Source organism: Pseudonaja textilis, chromosome 11 (genome assembly GCF_049901715.1).
Source record: "Pseudonaja textilis isolate UNSWEBS1 chromosome 11, rPseTex1.2, whole genome shotgun sequence".
Taxonomy (NCBI): Eukaryota; Metazoa; Chordata; class Lepidosauria; order Squamata; family Elapidae; genus Pseudonaja; species Pseudonaja textilis.
The window spans coordinates 2861116-2877738 of NC_142000.1; the positions used below are offsets into that span (position 1 = coordinate 2861116).

General features: G+C 49.0%; 1 protein-coding gene across 1 annotated transcript; it reads left to right on the forward strand.

The window, feature by feature from the left end:
* The first annotated feature begins 242 nt into the window (after positions 1-242).
* Positions 243-16239, forward strand: LOC113445286 (fibulin-7-like). The gene is given in 10 exon segments (XM_087940412.1): positions 243-276; positions 3006-3139; positions 4736-4892; positions 6292-6462; positions 7606-7731; positions 9582-9638; positions 9641-9703; positions 10371-10508; positions 12928-13066; positions 15762-16239. Coding segments are annotated over 9 exon segments (1329 nt in total). The 5' UTR covers positions 243-276; positions 3006-3022; the 3' UTR covers positions 16123-16239.
* Positions 16240-16623: the final 384 nt, after the last annotated feature.

A 16623-nucleotide genomic window follows, 5' to 3' on the forward strand; every position in this document is an offset into this window, starting at 1 on the left:
AGGGCTGCTGCCTCCACCGCCCCCGCGGCTCCTTCGACGGCCAAAGCCCAGCACCCGGACTGGGGGGGGAGCGGGGGGCGGGAAGCCCGGCTGCGGGACAGGCGACCACCCACCTCCCCCGCCCCGTCCAGGGAGCGGCTGCCCAGCAGAGGCGCCTCCGCCTCCCACGCGGGGCGAGGCCTGGCCGGGCGGGGTGGGGGCTATAAAAGGCAGCCGGGCGAGCGCTTGACGGGCAGGAGGAGAGGAGCCTTGCCGGGGAGACCCTCAGCCAGGTGGGTCCCCTCGCCGCCCCCTTCATGCCATCCCGGCTCTTTTCCACCCGCCTTTGGGTGGAAGGGAGGGGCCCGCAGCCACATCGGAGGCTTTTGAGGGGCATCGTCCAGGTTAGCTCCCGCCCCCCGCCCTCCCCGCCACCTCAGCCCCCGTCTGGCTTCGCCCCCCCGCCTTCCTCTCACCGACCCTGCAAGTGGCGGGGGGGTGGGGGGGCTGGTCAGGAGACCGCTGGTGGTGATTTGGGGGCACCCGGAGGTTTCTCCTGCACAGGGGAAGTGCGGGGGGGGGGGGACCCTTTCCAGACACCCCCACCCTCCCCTTCAGCTCGGTTGCAGGATCTGGGCCTGGCTACTCGAGAGAAGAGAAGGACCAGGGGGCACAGGAGAGCAGTGCTCCAATATTGGAGGGGCTGCCCCAGAGAGGAGGAAGGGGGTCAAGCTGTTTTCTAAAGCACCTGAGAACCAGACAAGGAATAATGGATGGAAACTGAACCAGGAGAGACTCAACCTGGAAATAAGGAGGAATTTTCTGACAGTGAGAACAATCAACCCGTGGAACAGAAGTTGCCTTCGGAAGTTGTGGGAGTTTAATCCCTGGAGGCTTTCAAGAAAGAGACTGGACTGCCATCTGTCAGAAATGGTGTCTCCTGTATGGGTGGGGGGTTGGACTAGATGACCCACAAGGTCCCTTCCAACTCTGTTAAGACAAGCTGGGGAGCCCAATGTGTTCCTCCAGTTGACAACACCTTGCCCCCACCCCCAGGGGCTGGGGAGGGGGGCTGACCCAGGCACCCTCCAATAGACTCCCAAGAGAAGAGCAATCCTTATTCCATCCCAGGCAAACAGCTGTCCAATCTTTTCTTGACAGCCCAACTCCAGGAGTCAAGCTGCTCCCTTCTTAATCCTTCTCCTTGTCAGGAAGCCCCTTCTTATTTCCAGGTTGGATCTTCCTCTGGCTGGCTGGCTGGCATCCGTTGCTTCTTGTCCTGTCGTCAGCAGCTTTGAAGAATAAGTCGATTCGTGTTGGTTTGCAATCTCTTCCCAAAATGTGGGATGGGTCGGGAAGGAAAATGGTGGAGAAGGTCTGCTCTCCTTTGCCGGAGAAGGACAAAAAAAAAATGTTGAGACCTTGGAAAAAGTTCAGAGAAGAGCAACTAAGAGGATTAAAGGCCTGAAGACTAAACCATACGGAGAACAATTGTAGGAACTGGGCATGGCTGGCTGGGAAGAGAAGGACCAGCGGGTGACATAATAGAAGTATTTCAATATTTGAAGGGCTGCCACAGAGAGGAGGGAGTTAATTTATTTTCCAAAGCACCAGAAGGCAAGAAAAGAAACAATGGATGGAAACTAATCAAGGAGAGAAGCAACCTGGAATTGAGGAGAAACTTCCTAACAGGGAGGACAATTAACCGGTGGAACAGCTTGACACCAGAAACCGTGGGCGCTCCATCCCTGGAGGTTTTTAAGAAGATTCTCTAGACCAGTGATGGTTAAGCTTTTTGGTGCCGAGTGCCCAAAGCATGTGCATGAATGCACATGCGCAGGCCCCCAACCCCAAAATGCACCCCGCCCCATGCATTCCTTATGCATGTGGGCCCCCTGCGCATGCACCCTGGCCTCCGTCCCCCGTTTTGGCTTCCAAGTTGGTACAGGAGGCTTTTCAGGCCCCAAAAGGGGCACGGGGGGGGGCTCACAATCTCCACAGGTTTTCTCCTCCTCCTGCCCCCAGCACACCCAGGCGTTCTCCTCCATGCCTGCCACGGAGAGGCACCCGCAGAGGGTGGAGCATGCGGAGATCTGGGAAGGCACGGGTGGCAGGAATGGAGAAAGGTAGGGCACACTGGTGGGGAAACTGTGAAGATCGTCGAAGGTCCCACCCCCGTGCATGCGTGGCAGAGACCCGAACAGCAGCTGGCTGCCAGGAGGCATGTGCGTGGGCAGTGGAGCTGGGCTGGGTGATAGCTGCCGTGCCCGCAAAGAGGGCTTTGCATGCCACCTGTGTTGTGGTTAGCCAGCAGCAGGTGCGGACGGCTGAGGAGAGCGAGGACTCAGATGAGGGGCCAGGACCATCAGGGAGTGGACTGCTGCCTTCAGAGATTGTGGGGGCTGGCAGCAGCGATGAGGAGGTTCCCGAGGAGCCTGTGCCAAGTGCACATGCACACAGGATTGCTCACAGGAAAGAGCAGTTAAAACAGCACGGGCGACTCGGGAGTAAGGCTGCAAGGTAATGGCCCATACTTCAAGAAGATAAAAGCCGGCTGTGAAACGAACATACTTTGCAGAAGGCAAAGACGTTTTGAAACTCCAGCCTCGTGGGCATTCTAGTATCCTGAGTTTGTATTTGAAGATTCTTATTTTGCAAATTATTTCTTGTCTGTTATCTTTTGGCAAGTCTACCACAGTTTGTCAAGGCTTGTGCTTATCACAGCTAATTATTTTGCAAAAGCACTACAAGGTTTCTGTTCCTTTTGGATTGTTTGTTGGAAAAGAGTATGGGTCAGAACAACCTGTGGCACACATGCTATAGGTTCATCCATCACTGCTCTAGACAGTCACTTATCTGAAATAGTATAGGTTCTCCTGCTTGAGCAGGGGGCTGGACTAGAAGACCTCCCAGGTCCCTTCCAGCTCCTTCATTCTAAACTGGGAATAGAATGTTGACTTCTTTGCCAATGACCAGAACTGAATGTCCAGCTTCATTTAACTTTTCTTCTCTCGTCTCCTCCTTAGTTTACGGAGAGGGGAGGATGCTGCAGGAAGCTATTCCCCTTCTCCCACCTCTTGGAGAGCAGAAGATGTTACCCAGATTAGCCGCCCTCGTGATGGTCCTTGGGATCCTGCCTCTGCCCCTTAGCAGTGCCCAGGTAAGAGGACGTGGAAAAGGGCTGAGAAAAGGTGAAGCCCAGCAGAGCTGTTGTGGTTAGCTGACAGCAGGTGCAGATGGCTGAGGAGAGCGAGGACTCAGATGAGGGGCCAGGACCACCAGGGAGTGGACTGCTGCCTTAAGAGATTGTGGGGGTTGGCAGCAGCGATGAGGAGGTTCCCGAGGAGCCTGTGCCAAGTGCACATGCACACAGGATTGCTCAGAGGAAGAAGCAGTTACAGCAGCACAGGCGACTCGGGAGTAAGGCTGCAAGGTAGTGGCCCCTCCCTCAAGAGGATAAAAGCCAGGTTTGTAAAAGCGTTCTTTGCAGACAGCAAAGAAGCTCTGAAGCTCAACTTGTGGACATCTTAGTTCGTGTTTGGAGAATTTTGTAAATTCTTATCTCAGGGTTTTTGGCAGCATTGATGAACATCTTGGCGAGGCTCTTTCTTGTCGGAGCTAATTGGTGGAAAGCAGCCTTTTATCTGTAAAGGAACAGCGTTTGTTATTAAACTTTAAAAGGTGGGGGCTGCTGCCTTGGTCTGTGTTTGCTCTGTGGGAACCCAGTTGGGTCAGAACAAGAGCCCAGGAGCATGGGGCTGGGGAACCGAGGAGACCCAGACCGGCTGTTCCTGGGTTGGGTGGCCAGGAGCCAAAAGCCAAGGATATTCATTTATTCATGCATTCTCAATATTTAGACTTCGCTCTCCAAAAGTTTTCTTTGGCAACTTACAACCGTCTGTGATCACGATCTAAAACGTGCATGTCCAAAGTTGCCTCTCCCAGTACATTGGGAAATAGAGTTCCCATAATTCCTTGTAGCAACAGTGTCCACAGAAGAGTGTGAGGTCAGAAAAGTCAAGATGGCAACTACAGAATCAAGAGTTCAAGTCCCAATGTTTTAACAGCAACTCGAATTGTATTTGCTAAAAACTGGAAAAGTGAAAAAATTCCAATAGAGGAGGAGGTGATTAAGAAAATAATAGAATGTGCAGAAATGAGTAAATATTAGAAATTAGAGAGCAAGAAGATAAAGAATATTATAAAATATGGGATTTGTGTTTATCAATGGTTAGATAAGAAAATGGGGAAATAAAATATAATAATATAGCATAATAGTAAAGATAAGATAATGTAATGATATAATACAACTGATTATGAAATGAATGATATTATGAACTAGGTTTGTAAAAGTTGAGATTTGCTCAAAAAGGATGATGTGAATTTATAATTACAGTCTAATAAGGAGTCAATAATAATAATGTAGTATGCATAGTTGATCTATATAATATGAATTCTAATCTAAATTTAGAAGGAAAAGACTGTTGGTATTGTGCACAAGAGATATGTACCAACCAACATACTGTATAATGGGAAGATGGTTTTATTTGATGTTTTATGTTTGTATTTGTCAATGTTTGTTGTCAAAATAGATAAACAGTTCCAGGGCAACTCCATGGTCCAGATCTAAGCTCCCCGCAGGCCGAATCTGGCCCACAGGCTTTGAGTTTAACACCCCTGTTTTAGGCTGATCTGATTTCGGGGTGTGGGGGGGGGGCTCCTTCCCAACTGGCTCCACTCTCCTCCCTCTGCCCAGAACTGCCTGAGCAAGCAACACGTCGCAGCCACCATCCAACAGATGCAGAAGCTGCTCTCGGCTTACGAGGTGGCCCAGATGCGCAGCCTGCGAAACCTGAAGAAGCAGCTGGCGCTCCTGCCAGCCGGTGCCCAAAAGCCGCCGGCTAAGCAGAATGGTAAGGGCAAACCAAGAGGTGGGCCAAAAAAGTCAAGGTGGCATCTATTGTGTAGGTTACCGGCACCATCTTGCTTCTTTTGACACACACACCTCACACACCCCTCCACGTGGAATCAGAGACCGCAAAATCCAGGGGAAAAGGGTGTGGAGTTGATTTCATTGGAATGAAAATGAATGAAGTTTTTTTTCTCAGCCATACTGACATGTGTCCAACCTTGCTAGGTGGTGTCAGGATTCCGGTAGTGACCCGCGTTTAAATCATGAGTCTCGAGCCAAACTTCCAAAACTTAAAAATGATTTATTGGGAGTTAAACTGTCCGGCATTGCCTGGGTGTAGCAGACTCTGAGACACATCATTCATTGTCACCCACCCACCCCCGGGTGTATCATAATTCATATTCTCCAATGGGACAGTTCCATAGCCCAGAGTCATCAATCATGCTCTCCAGTTAGAATTTTGCACAGCAGAAACTTCAGTCAGTTACTATCTGAGTTACTATCTAGTTACTATCTTTGAAAACATTTATGGAATGCAATTTTGGTTTGTGAGCTGCTGCACTGTTCCCTCCTCCCTTTCTTTTGGTAACTCTAAACAGACCAGATAAATATTTTATGAGTTGACAGGTGGGTTGTTTCAAGGCTGGATTTGAATCCAGATCTGCCTTGTAGAAGACCAATAGACTTGTTGTGGATTATCTGCAATCAGGCTCCTTCCAAATCTGACAGGGTATAATAGAAAGGTCTTTGCTGATTATTTAACCCACGTTATTCCTTGGAATTAGCTAACAGTTAGAGTCTAAAAAAGACATGTCACCAAAGGAAAAGGGGAAACGGGGGAGAAGGAAAAGGAAGGGGGCAAATTTCTTCCAGTGGTCCTGTTAGTTACAAGTGATGGAGGTGGCAGCCTGAAACTTCCTAACAGTGAGAACAATCAACCAGTGGAACGGCTTTGCCTTCAGAAGTTGTGGAGGTTTTTAAGAATTAATCTATCAGAATAGAGCTGAAGGGATCTATTCGGATTCATCATACTGTATATTTAATGCATTCTGGTTAAAATAAATCCAAGAGCATTTCAGATACTATTTTATTTGGTTTTATTTTATTTATTTTTTAACCACAACCGATTTCACGGGAAGACTGTGTTTGAGTCTGCTGGCATTTTCCCCACTGGAAAATAGCCTTTGAAGTTTGCTCGGGAAGTTTTTAAATTCCCACCCCTCAACTCTTTTTCTTTGAAGTTTCTATGAACGGAGATGCCACAAGAAATTAGCAACGGGGTCTGGTCCTTTGCAGTTGGGATTTCTCAGCTCTGAGGCCTTTCTGATTAAACCGGGAATATTCCGAGGAGCCAAGAAAACGTTTCCACCTTGTTTCTTCTTCCTTCTTGCTCCCTGCAGAGAGCTGCACGCCTCCTTCTGCACCCTCCAATGGCAGGAGGCTGGGCAGGGGAACGGCCATTGGGAAGGAGGTCCATTTTGTCTGCAATCCTGGCTTTGCGCTGACCGGGTCTGAGACGCGGGTCTGCTTGAAGAACAGAACCTGGAGTGGACAGCAGGCCTTCTGCAAAAGTAGGTGGCCACGGAGGCCTCCCACTCGTGATCCTGACTTTTAAGCAGTCACACTGTGAGAGTGTTTGCAGTATGACTCCTATTGTGAGACAACCCAGAAGCAAAATAGAGCACACAGACAGAGGCTTTGTCTTTTAACAATGGTTTTTATACCAGACAGCTATATACTTATATATATGTGGTAGGCAAATCCCTGGCAAGCAATCAATCTTCATTACTCTGCACAGAGAGCCACAATGGAGACAGAACAGAAGGAGAGAGAGACACACCCTCTCATAGCTTCATATATATAGACAGCTTCTTAAAGTGGTAAAACCCCGTGGGACCCATCCTCAGTCTTAAAGTGGCAATTACCTTGCTGATTCATCCTCATTGCATCAGCCTATTGGTCAGCTATTAATTCTCAACACCATGACACTCGCTTCCCAGGTGTGCATCCAGGTTGCCTCAACTTAACGATCACAATTGAGCCCTGAATTTATGTTAACAGAGAAACTTAACATCTGCAGTGATCCACTTAGCAACAGTGGCAAGAAAAGTCATAAAAAGGGACAAAGCTCACTCAACAGATTTCTCCGTTACAGAGTTTTGCCCCATTTTACGACTTTTCTTTTCACCGTTGTTAAGTGAATTACTGCAGATGAGTAAATAACTGAACCTGGCTTCCCCACTGACGTTGCTTGTCGAATGGTTGCAAAAGGCAATCGTGTCTTTGGGACGCAGCGATAGTTGTGAGGATGAGCCAGTTGCCAAACATCTGAATTTTGGTCACATGGCCAGGGGTGTGGTGCAACGGTCATAAACATGAAAAACGGTCACAAGTCACTTTTTTCAGCGCCGTTGTAACTTCGAACTGTTGCTGGTTTTCCTCCGCCCCCTGGGTATATCGTAACTTATGGAATGCAGTTTCAGTTTGCAAGTGGCCGCACTGCTCCCCCCTCCCTTTCTGTTGGCGACTCTAAAAAGACCAGAGAAATATTTTATGAGTTGACACGGTCTTTTATACAACATTCGCCCCTTGTTCCTGTGTCTGCAGAGCGGGTGGCATTCGGCCACAACCGGAGTCCTGCCAGGGGAGGCGAGGGCTGCATCTCAACCCTTGGCCAAGCGAAGCATCTCTTCGTTCTTTTATTCCCCAACCAGGCACCAGCGATTGTGCCAGTCGGCCCTGTGCCAACGGAGGGACCTGTGTGGATGCTGGTCCTCGCTACAGCTGCTTGTGCCCCAGCGGCTGGTCAGGGAGCAACTGCCAGGCTGCCCTTCATGCCCGTAAGTGACAGAACGGCCTGGGCGGTGGGGGGGGGGGGGATTCTACCGGTTCGGGCCGGTTCGGGCGAACCGGTTGCTCCAAAGATCAGCTTGTGAGTGAACCGACGATCAGCTGTTGGGCCTGCCCAGCCGGGCTCTAGTCTGTGCTTTATTTCTGGGTTTTCCAGCTCAGCTGATTCGCAAGGCACCGCAGATTGCTGCACCTCAGCTCTTTTAACACACAGGCTTTGCAGCAGAAGGAGAGTTGCAAACGCTGCTTGCGTGTGCAAAGCGTGCGCTCACCGAACTGCTTGTTACACTGGTTGAATCCCTCCCCTATCCTTGGGGCTGCATTAGCAAAACAACAGATAAGAGATAATCAGAGTTGGAAGGGACCTTGTAGGTCATCTAGTCCAACCGCCCGCCCAAGCAGGAGACCCTACACTATTTCTGACAGAAGGCAGGCCAGTCTCTACTTGAAAGCCTCCAGGGATGAAGCTCCCACAACTTCTGAGGGCAACTTCCGTTCCCTGGGTTGATTGTTCTCTAGGAAATTTCTCCTTATTTCCAGGTTGAATCTCTCCTTGTTCAGTTTCCATCCATTATTTCTTGTCTGGCCTTTGGGTGCTTTAGAAAATAGCCTGACCCCCTCTTCCTATCTGTGGGAGCCTCTCAAATATTGGAGGACACTTTCCAAGCAGGGACTTGGGTGTGCGGGCTCCCAACCCCGGAGCGATATATTCTGACCCCCTGCATCACACCTGCTTTGAGAGGGTCAGTGTTTAATTGCCAGAGGCCTCCATTGGACCAGATTGCAACTCTGATTATCTGTTATCTTTTAAGTCACATTTTTCAGTGCCATTGTAACTTTGAATGATCACTAAAAGAACTGTTGTAAGTCAAGGTCTACTTGTACTTCCAAACCAAGCAGTAATATAATATACAACAGGAGGCTGTCAATGTCCCTCTCTAGAAAGTGGTTAGGACGAGGGAAGGAAGGTGTGTTTTTCTCATAGGATGCAGAAAATGCCGTCGCTGTTGTGCCCTCAACCCATGGAACCCAAGGAACAGAAGTTGCCTTTGGAAGTTGGGGGAGTTTCCTGTTTTGGGCTGGGGGTTGGACTAGATGACCTACAAGGTCCCTTCCAACTCTGTTAATCTGTTAAGATTAGGGGACTCAACACTAAACATACGATGAACCATGAATGGTTGTAGGAACTGGGCCTGGCTAGTCTAGGGAAGAGAAGGACCAGGGGGGACAGGAGAGCATCTTCCAATATTTGAGGGGCTGCCTCCAAAAAGAGGAGGGGGTCAAGCTATTTTCCAGGGCACCCAAAGGCCAGACAAGGAATCATGGGTGGAAATTGGTCAAGGAGTGATTCAACCTGGAAATAAGGAGAGACTTTCTGACAGTGAGAACGATCAACCAATGGAACAGAAGTTTCCTTCGGAAGTTGTGGAAGTTTCATCACTGGAAGCTCTCAAGAAGAGACTGGACTGCCATCTGTCAGAAATACTGTAGGGTCTCCTGTCCCCAGGAGTCATAAGTACAAATCAACCATCATAAGTACGAATCATCTGAAAAAGCATCTGAATTTTGATCCCATGACATACTGCAACAGGCGTAACTTGTGAAAAACGGTCATAAGTCACTTTTTTTTCAATGCCGTTGTAACTTTGAACGGTCACTAAAGGAACTGTTGTAAGTGGAGGACTACCTGTAGTCACTAAATAGCCGGTCATAAGTGGAGCACTACCTCTAGCGGAGGCTGTAAAAAGCCTGGGCAGCGAGGAGCCACCTCTTCCCCAACGCCTGCTCTGCTCGTTTGTCTCACTTAACGTCCACCCTAACGTCCACCTCTTGACCACAGACAGGGCAGCTGTGAGCAACGCAACGTTCAGCCGTCAACCCCGCTGCATCAGCATCCGGGGGGCTCCCGCCAATGCAGCTGCGATGGCGGCTTCCTGTTGACGAGGGGAGGCGTGTGTCAAGGTAAGATTATGGGGTGGGGGCACACGAGTAATTCTATATAGGGGGGCTGCTGGGGGGTCACAGGGGTTCGGGAGGGCCCCCAACTAAGATTCTGTGCAGTTCAGAGAACCCCCAAATCCCACTCCTGGCTGGCCTCGCCCTCCCCGGAATCCCCACGCGGCCCGTTTTGGATGCAGGTATCTGCAGGGAGCGTGTGGAGGCTCAGGGAGGGTGGAAAATGGGCCTCCCAGAAGTTCAGGAAGGCCTGAAAGAGAAGGACCAGGGGAGACAGGGGAGCATCTTCCAATATTTGAGGGGGGGCTGCCCCAGAGAGGAGGAAGGGGTCAAGCTGTTTTCCAAGGCCCCCGAAAGGCCAGACAAGGAATAATGGATGGAAACTGAACAAGGAGAGATTCAACCTGGTAATAAGGAGGAATATTCTGACCATGAGAACAATCAACCCACGGAACGGAAGTTGCCTTCAGAAGTTGTGAGAGCTTCATCCCTGGAAGCTCTCAAGAGAATGGACTGTCACCTGTCAGAAATGATATAGGGTCTCCTGTTTGGGTAGGGGGTTGGGCTAGATGACCTACAAGGTCCCTTCCATCTCTGTTAATCTGTCAGGGGATTGGGGAGTTCCTTTCTTTCCCCTGGGGACCCAACTCAACAGCTTTCTGCTCTGCTGCAGATGTGGATGAGTGCCAGCTGTACCAATCCAACTATCACACCCGGATCTGCCTCCACGAATGTGTGAACCTACCTGGGTCTTATCAGTGCACCTGTCCGCCCGGCTACCAGTTTCAGGCTGAGCAGAACATCTGCAGCGGTGAGTCCTTCCCATCCTCGTTAATAAATTGCAGAACTGTAGAACCCCTTTACCCTCCTCATCAGGCTGGCTGTGTGAATGGTGTGATGGCCTAGAGACAGAGCTCTCGCCTCACAATCAGGAGGCTATGAGTTCGATCCCAGGTAGAGGCAGATATTTCTCTCTCTGGGCACGATGAGAATATATATATGCTGAACTAAACTCTGCATTGGTGACAAGAAGGGCATCCAGCCAGTAAACACTCAGCTCCATTCAATTTCCCAGACTACCCTGCAAGGGATTATGGGGTCATTAAAAGTTGATGATCAGAGGCAGAGCTCTGTGTGTGTGTGTGTGTTTTAAAGTACAGGTAGTCCTTGACTTACAACCACAATTGAGCCCAAGTTTTCTGTTCTTAAGCAAGGCATTGGTTCAGTGAGGATTTTGCCCCATTTTATGACCTTTCTTGCCACAGTTGTTAAGTGAATCACTGCACTTGGCAAGTTAGTAACCCAGTTTTTTTAAGTGAATCCGGCTTCCCCCTTGGCTTTGTGTTCAAAATTCTGTTTTGTTCTGTAGAAACTTTGTTTTAATTGCATGGAAATTGTAGCAGAGGATTAGACGTAGTCCTCGACTTACGACCATCATTGAGCCCAAAATTTATGTTAAGTAAGTTGTTCAGTGAATTTTGTCCCATTTTATGACCTTTCATTGTTAAGTGAATAACTGCAGTTGACAAGTTAGTAACCTAGTTGTTACGTGAATCTGGCTTCCCCATTGACTTTGCTTATTGCACAGTTGCTTGAGGACATAGTGACGGTCGTAAGTATGAACCAGTTGCCAAGCATCTGAATTTTGATCACATGATGCTGGCGATGCTGCAACGGTCATAAGTGCGAAAAATGTTCCTAACTTTTTTCGGTGCTATTGCAACTTTGAATAGTCACTAAATGAACTGTTATAAGCAAAGGAGGATCTGTATTAAACAGCCAGATAGATTGGTAGCAGAGGACGGTTATATAACCATACAACCCAAATAAAGTGTACAGTGTTCAGTCACACTAGGCCTTGCTGCTTAACTTTCTCAACTATCATAGATTATAGCCACAGTGTTAGGATTCCAGAAGTTACTCCAATTAAATCATGAGCCTCGAGCCACACTCCCCAAAACTAAAAAAGATTTATTTGAAGGTAACATTCTATATCCGGCATTTACCTGGGCAGAGCCAACTCTGACATATGTAATTCACTGTCACTCTTGATTCTGCTTTCTCCCCCACCCCCTGGGTGTTTCATCCAACGAAAAACGCACATAGCCAAGATTTTTGCAGGGCAGAAGCTTCAGTCATCTAGTCAGTCTCTGAAGAAAATATGAAGGGAAGGTACTTTCGATTCTGCTGCCTCCTCTTTGAAACTCCAGCCCCTTCTTTCTGTTGTCCACTATAAAATGTGTATACAAAATGTTTTATGAGTTGACACATAGATTATAACCGTAGTTTATAACCATAGAGGCAAACTAAACACTGCCATCTACTGGCTGAATAATTCTGTAGTTGTTGCAATACAAAAATACATGCTAACATGTATTCCAACACTTTGCTCGTCTGAAGGTCGCAAAAGGGGATCACATGACCTTAGGACACAGCAACGGTCATAAACATGAACCAGTTGCCAAAGCATCTGAATTTTGATCACATGATCCTGAGGATGTTGCAACTGTCATAAGGGTGAAAAACGTTCATAACTTTTTGGGGTGCTATTGCAACTTTGAACAGTCACTGAACAAACTGTTGTAAGTCGAGAACTATCTGCATGAAATACAAAAACACGGGGCTGAAAGTGTCGGCCCCCTTCATTCCAGAGGTCCCGGGAGGCTGGGCTGCCCTCAGCGCATGGATGCCACAGCCCTGCCCCATATTGGTCTCTTCAGAGCAAGCATGCGTTGCAGTGAGGAGTTGCACAGAGCTGGCATCCATATATCCCTGCCTATTTGCTGTGGGGGTCCTTCCTGGGATCGAAGTGGCAGAGTGCCAGAAGCCCTGATCAGCTCTGACCCTCTGCCAAAATCCCAGAGCAGGGTGAGGGTCTGTAATGTTTGCAGGGCTCCAGATCACCAGCGTTGAGACAGACAGACAGACCAGGGGTGAAATGCTACTGGTTTGGACCGGTATGGCTGACCTGGTAGCAAAAACAGACAGTAAAAATAAACTCCGACAATCAGCTGAGAGGAAAAAGAAGGGAAAAGTGCAAGATCGTCCCTCCCACTGCCCCCCCTGCGCTTTTCTCTTCTTTATCCTCTCCGCTGATTGGCGCAGCAGAGCCTCAGCTGGGCTTTGGAAAATTGCACGCACACGCGAAATGCGCGATCACCAAACTAGCAGGGAAACTGGTAGAATATCCCACCACTGAGACAGACTCTCTCGGTTGTTGTCTTTGCCAGATGTGGATGAATGTGCGACAAATCAAGACAACTGCAGCCGCGGACAGATTTGCGTCAACCTCTTTGGGGGCTTCCGTTGCGTGAAACCCGAATGCCCCAAGACCCACTTCAACACAACTTACGTCAAGACGTCAGCCTCGTAAGTAGAAACTCCAGAAACGAGGGTGGAGGGTCCTGAGCGGGCTCAAGAGGACGGCAGGAATTGGGAAGGGCGAGTCTAGTGAAAAGGACAAGATAGCAATATTCCAGGGTTTGAGGGGCTGCCACAAAGAAGAGGGAGGTCAACCTATTTTCCAAAGCACCAGTCAGGAAATTTTTCCTTACTTCTAGGTTGCTCCTCTCCTTGATTAGTTTCCATCCATCGTGTCTTGTCTTGCATTATTGTGCTTTTGGAGAATAGCCAAATTGGCCCCCTCTTCTTTATGGCAGCCCCTCAAATATTGGATCACTGCTATCTTGTCACCCCTGGTCCTTCTTTTCGCTAGACTAGCCACGCCCAGTTCCTGCACCCGTTCTTCATACGTTTCATATGACAGCAGTGTCCTAATGTTTGAGGGGCTGCCACAAAGAAGAGGGGTCCAACCTATTTCGAGAGCCATGGTGGCCCAGTGGTTAGAACGCAGTATTGCATGCTAATTCTGCCAACTGCCGGCAGTTTGATTCTCACCAGCTCAAGATTGACTCAGTCCTTCCGAGGTGGGTAAAATGAGGACCCAAATTGTTGGGGGCAAGAGGTTGACTTAGAAGTGCTTTCCAGTGGGAAGCGGTCTATAAATCTAAGTGCTATTGCTGTTCTCCAAAGCCCCAGAAGGCAAGACAAGAACCAATGAATGGAAATTAATCAAGGAGAGAAGCAACCTGGAATTAAGGAGAAATTTCCTAATTGTGAGGACAATTAAGCAGCGCAATGATTGTCTTCAGAAGTTGGAGTGCTCCATCACGGAAGGCTTTTAAGGAGAGATTGGACAACCACTTGTCTTAAATCATATAGTCTCCTGCTTGGGCAGCAGGTTGGAGTAGAACAGGGGTCTCCAACCTTGGCAACTTTAAGATTTGTGGACTTCGACTCCCAGAATTCTTCAGCCAGCTTTGTCCATAAATCTTAAAGTTGCTAAGATTGGAGACGCCTGGACTAGAAGACCTTCCAAGGTCCTTTCCAACTAAGAGGCCCAAGGAATTCCAGAACTGACTTCCAGCTTTTCTGTGCTCATCAGAGCTAAGATTTTGGAAGGGTTTATTGAAAAAGGAACTGACCCCTCTGGGGTCTGGAATCAAAGGATGGTCCCTTGCAGGAACAGCCGATGCCTATCAAAAAAAAACTGGGCTGAAGTCGACAAGGACTGAAAGGCAGACAGAGGGATCCTACCTGCCAGAGAACTCAGGCAGCCCATGGAGATTAGTTAAGGAAATGCCCTCTTTTTATTCCCCTTTTTATTCTCTTTTCCTCTCTACCCCCCCCCGCCCCAGCCAGAAAAGTTGAGTGTTATTCGTGACCAGGATAATTGGCCAGGAGGGATCAGAAAATAGCAAGATGGTGGCCAATCCTATGCCATAAAAGCAAGCTGGGCTTGATTGTCCATCTCGGGTCTTTTTGACCTGTGGAATGGAGTGGCAGCTCAACCACCTGTTTTTTGATAAATGGGTGTTTTGGACTGCCCTTCCCCACTCCCCCCCAACAGCCATTATATCAACCACAACAATACAAGAGCGCACAACAGGTACAACCTCAATGTAAACCACTCCAAACTGGATTGCTGCAAATACAGACTTCAGCAACAGAGTGGTCAATGCCTGGAATGCTCTACCTGACTATGTTGCTACATCCTCTAACCCCCACCCACCTTTAACCTCAAACTAACCACTATTGACCTCACCCCATTCCTAAGAGGTCTGTAAGGGGCGTGCATAAGCGCACCATCGTGCCTCCCGTCCCTGTCCTACTGTCCCCATTTATTCGTACCTATTTCCTGTATTCTTACTCATGCTTATACCTATTATCTTGTAAGCGATTGATAAATCAAATAAAAGAATGACGGACAGAAGGAAGGGGGAAGGAAGAACAGGGAAGGGAAAGGAAGGAGAGAAAAGAAGGGAGGGAGTGGGAGGAAGGAAGGAAGGAAAGAAGGAAGGAAAGGGAAAGGAAGGAGAACAAGGAAAAGGAAGGAAGGAAGGAGAGAAAAGATCAGAGGGAGAGAAAAAAAGGGGAGGAAGAGGAAGGAAGGAGAGAATACCCATTCCTAAGAGGTCTGTAAGGGACGTGCATAAGCGCACCATCGTGCCTCCCGTCCCTGTCCTACTGTCCCCATTTATTCGTGCCTATTCCCTGTATTCTTACTCATGCTTATACTTATACCTATTATCTTGTAAGCGATTGATAAATCAAATAAATAAAAGGACAGAAGGAAGGGGGAAGGAAGGAGAACAAGGAAAAGGAAGGAAGGGGAGAAATGATCAGAGGGAGAGAAAAAAAAGGAAGGAAGGGAGGAGGAAGGAAGGAAAGGAGAGAATACGCATTCCTAAGAGGTTGTAAGGGGCGTGCATAAGCGCACCAATCGTGCCTCCCGTCCCTGTCCTATTGTCCCCATTTATTCGTGTCTATTTCCTGCATTCATGCTCATGTTTATTCTTATTCCTATTATCTTGTAAGCGATTGACAAATTAGATAAATAAAAAAACAAAGGTCCAGAGGCAAGCTCCCACCTGACAGCCATTAAATGCCAGGATGCTTCCCCCCACCCACCCCAGTTCAGACCCATCTCGGGGCACCTCAGAAGAGGGCTTCAAACTCTTTGGTAGCCCTGACTGGGTGTTCCTTTTCCGCCTCCTCTTCGCAGGCAGTGTGAACGGAGCCCTTGCCCCATGGGGAGCCAAGCCTGCCAGAAATCCGCCCATGCCGTCTCCTTCCACTACCTGCCCCTCCAGTCCAACCACTCCGTCCCCTGGGTCCTTTTCAAGATGTCCACCAGCCGCTCTCTGGGGGACAGCCTGCGCTTCGCCCTCCTAGGGGGCAACAGCCAAGGGAGGCTGGCAGTCCGACGCTCAGACCAGCACGCAGGGGAGCTGGTGCTGACCCGCTCCGTCCTGGGGCCGGCAGTCCTGGAGGCCGAGGTGGAAATGAGCGAATTTGCCCAGAAGATCCTTCTAGGGAAGCACATCTTCAAGGTCACGTTGTTGGTTTCCCAGTATGAGTTCTGAGCCCCCTCGGAATCCCCCGTCGGGCTTTGGAGGCCAGGACCGGATGTGGCTGGGACCTGGAGGGGGCAGCTCTCTACCCAGAATAAAAGAAGCCGAAGCAAGCCTCGATCCTGCTGAACCAGACTTTCCTCTCCACGTGGCCGGACATTTTCTCCACGGTCTTCCCCCTCCGAGAGAGAGAGGCTTTGGGGGAGAAGCAATGGATGGGAAGCCCCTTGGAAGGGAGACCAACCACAGCAACGGGAGTTCTCGCAACCGCTGGCAGAAACATGTTTTATAGTTAACAGAAAGAAGGGGGGGGGATTTCAAAGAGCAGGCGGCAGTGTGGAATCGAAAGTACATTCCATTCATATTTTCTTCAGAGACTGACTAGATGACTGAAGCTTCTGCTGTGCAAAAATCTAATTGGAGAGCATGATTGACGACTCTTGGCTATGGATGTGTTTGTTGGGGGAATATGAATTATGATACACCCAGAGGGGTGGGGGGAAAAACAGGGTC